Raw genomic sequence first — 2,944 nt, 5'->3', positions numbered from 1 at the left:
ATCTCATGTATCTCTCTCTTTTTATCTTTTTTAATTGTTTTAGAAAATTAATCATTCCTTAAACTACGAAACAATAATTTCGAAATGGAGTAATTGGTTGTGAATACTACCAATATATTTTTTCTAATGTAGAACACCATGGTGACAACAAGTAACTAGACTGATAGTGCAACAATAACAGGATCACTTTCGTATAATTAATTACTTTAGTATTTTCCTTTCCAGATAAGCATGTGGCAATCAGTGTATTAGGTGCTCCATTTGTAATTGCATTTTTTTATATAAATGGTGAATGAGGCACTTATCCATGTATGACAATGTTGAGGAATTTCTACAAAGCCAAAATAACCTCGTGCCAATAAGGTACTCTTCTAAGAAATTAAGAAAATGACCAAAGGTTTTAGGGAAAGATTGGGTAAAGGAGGATTTGGCATAGTATTTAAAGGAACACTTCGAAGTGGACGTCTTGTAGCAGTAAAGATTCTAAGCCAATCCAAAGCAAATGGGCAAGATTTTATCAATGAAATAGCAACCATTGGAAGGATCCATCATGTGAATATAGTGCAACTCATTGGTTTTTGTGTTCATGGTTCAAAGCATGACTTTATATATGAGTTCATGCCCAACGGATCTCTAAACAATCACATTTTTTCATCAGAGGCAAATATCCTCAAGTACGAGAAAACTTATGATATTGCTTTAGGAGTGGCTTGCAAGATTGAGTATTTACATGGATGTGACATGCAAATTTTACATTTCGACATTAAGCCTCACAACATTCTTCTTGACGAGAATTTGAAACCCAAAGTTTCAGATTTTGGCTTAGCAAAATTGTACCTGGTGGAAGACAGTATTGTTCCTTTGACTCATGCAAGAGGAACGTTTGGATACATGGCTCCTGAAATGCTTTACAAAAATATTGGAGGCGTTTCATACAAAGCTGATGTCTATAGCTTTGGAATGCTGTTGATGGAAATGGTGAGCAGAAGAAAGAACTTGAATGCATCTGCAGAACATTTAAGCCAAATTTACTTCCACACTTGGATATATGATCAATTCCACAATGAAAAGAATATAGAAATACAAGATGCTACTGAAGATGAAAGGAAAATATGTAAGAAGATGATGATAGTCGCATTATGGTGCATACAAATGAAGCCTACCGATTGTCCATCAATGAACAAAGTCGTCAAAATGCTTGAAGGAGATGTTGAATGCTTACAAGTTCCTCTCAAGCCTCTCCAACCATCACTAAAGAGAGAGATAAAGGGTGATAGAGATAATTCAAATCAAGCTTCATCGTAAATTCAATCAGATGAATAAAGTCTTATTTAATTTTTATTGTTTATCTTTCAAAATTTGAACTATCTCTTTCTATCCTTTTTCTTTTTTAAGAAAAGACTTTGTGCTGACCGAACCATGAAAGTTTTGCATCAAGCCAAAAAAAAAAATAAGATCGACAATCTAAGGTCATAATCTTTCTACGCTTGTCGTAGTATATATGCTATGCAGTGCCCTAAAAATAAGTATTAATCTAAATATAGTTTGATGCTACTCATCTATATATAAATGTTTTACACATCTCTCTCTCTCTCTATTATTTCTTTTTTCTCAGTTCTTTCATCTATCTCTTTTTATTATTTTCTCTCTACTTTTTTAATTTATTTATTTATTTTTTAAATTAAATAGATAAAAAATTTAGAGAAGTTGTTGAATGGCACTATTAAAAACTAGTTCGTTAAAATAGGATAAGTAGAATGTAATTAGTTTTTCAGATAAAAAATATTGGTTAGCCACTGGAAGTGCTCTTACAATACGTAAGGTTTACGTATGTTATTCAAAAGTATGTTTGACCTCAAGTCCCGTAACCGCAAGTCATGTTTGACCTCCGTCGTAGCGTCAATAATATGTTATTCAAAAGTATTCATATTAATAATTAGTACTAATAAATAACCATAGCATGTAGTAGATAATACTAGGCTTGCCAATTAAATAATAGAAAAATGCTAAATGTCTCACAAAATAGTTACAGATCTACGTGGCTTTTAACACTTTTTTTCTTTTTTTCTTATTTTTTTTTTATTGAAAGTGATGTATAGACGAGAATGTCAGTACAAGAAAATTACATCTTTGTGACCTAATATTATCAGCCAAAATGATTATTTTTTGTCACAATAAGTGTTTTTTTCTCAAATAATAATCGTTATCATCGCAAGTAATCCGTCATAAATACTTGTTTTATTGCACAAAATAAAACTTAAAATGCTATTAGTCAACTTGAGTGCCTCAAATTGTAACGGTCCATATAAAAGTGCCCCAAAATTAATAGAAGTTCACCAATAATAATCAGCATTCTAAACTAACGTCTATACTATTTTTATATGCTTGCTAGCTGTGGCTGTTCATGTAACACCCCGACTTGAAATTACTAAGGGACAATTGAGGGTAATTTAATTGGGCCTAAAATTATATTTAATAAGCAATGTTGGGTGAGCATATGATTTGGTATTTATTGAGGTTGGCTTGAAATTTTAGTTAGGCCCTTAGGCCAAGAATTTTAAAAGATATGGATTTCTTAGAATAAAATATGTGATGTAATTTCCCCGAAACACATGCGTAATCATGATATATAAATAAATGAATTATAGCTATTTGAAAAAAAGTGCGGATTATAGCTATTTATGAATAAGTAGTGATAGGGTTACTACCCTATTACTACCCAAGTACATTTCAAGTTTTTTTATTTTTTTATCATTTTTTTTAAGTATTTTTTTAACATCCTTAATCACTAAGAAAAAATTAAAAAAATATATAACTTTACTAATATTCACTTCCTTAATCATTAAGTAAAATAAAAAATTAAAAAAAAATCAAATACAAATTAAGTAGTAAATGGGTAGTAGTGGGGTAGTAACCCTATCATTATTCTTTATGAATTATACAT

The 2,944-nt window shown here is 30.6% G+C and overlaps 1 protein-coding gene across 1 annotated transcript; it reads left to right on the top strand.

Annotated features, from left to right (window-relative positions):
- Positions 1 to 387: 387 nt before the first annotated feature.
- On the top strand, positions 388 to 1,305 carry LOC108981351 (rust resistance kinase Lr10-like). Its single transcript, XM_018952467.1, has one exon. It carries the CDS (start codon positions 388 to 390, stop codon positions 1,303 to 1,305), a length of 918 nt encoding a protein of 305 aa, XP_018808012.1.
- Positions 1,306 to 2,944: the final 1,639 nt, after the last annotated feature.

This window comes from Juglans regia, chromosome 8 (assembly GCF_001411555.2).
Source record: "Juglans regia cultivar Chandler chromosome 8, Walnut 2.0, whole genome shotgun sequence".
In the NCBI taxonomy this organism is placed as follows: domain Eukaryota; kingdom Viridiplantae; phylum Streptophyta; class Magnoliopsida; order Fagales; family Juglandaceae; genus Juglans; species Juglans regia.
The sequence above is the reverse complement of the archived record's forward strand: the minus strand, read 5'-3'. Positions and strand labels throughout refer to the sequence as shown.

Coding starts and splice junctions, on each gene's coding strand:
- LOC108981351 (XM_018952467.1), top strand. CDS start 388: ATGACCAAAGGTTTTAGGGAAAGATTGGGTAAAGGAGGATTTGGCATA.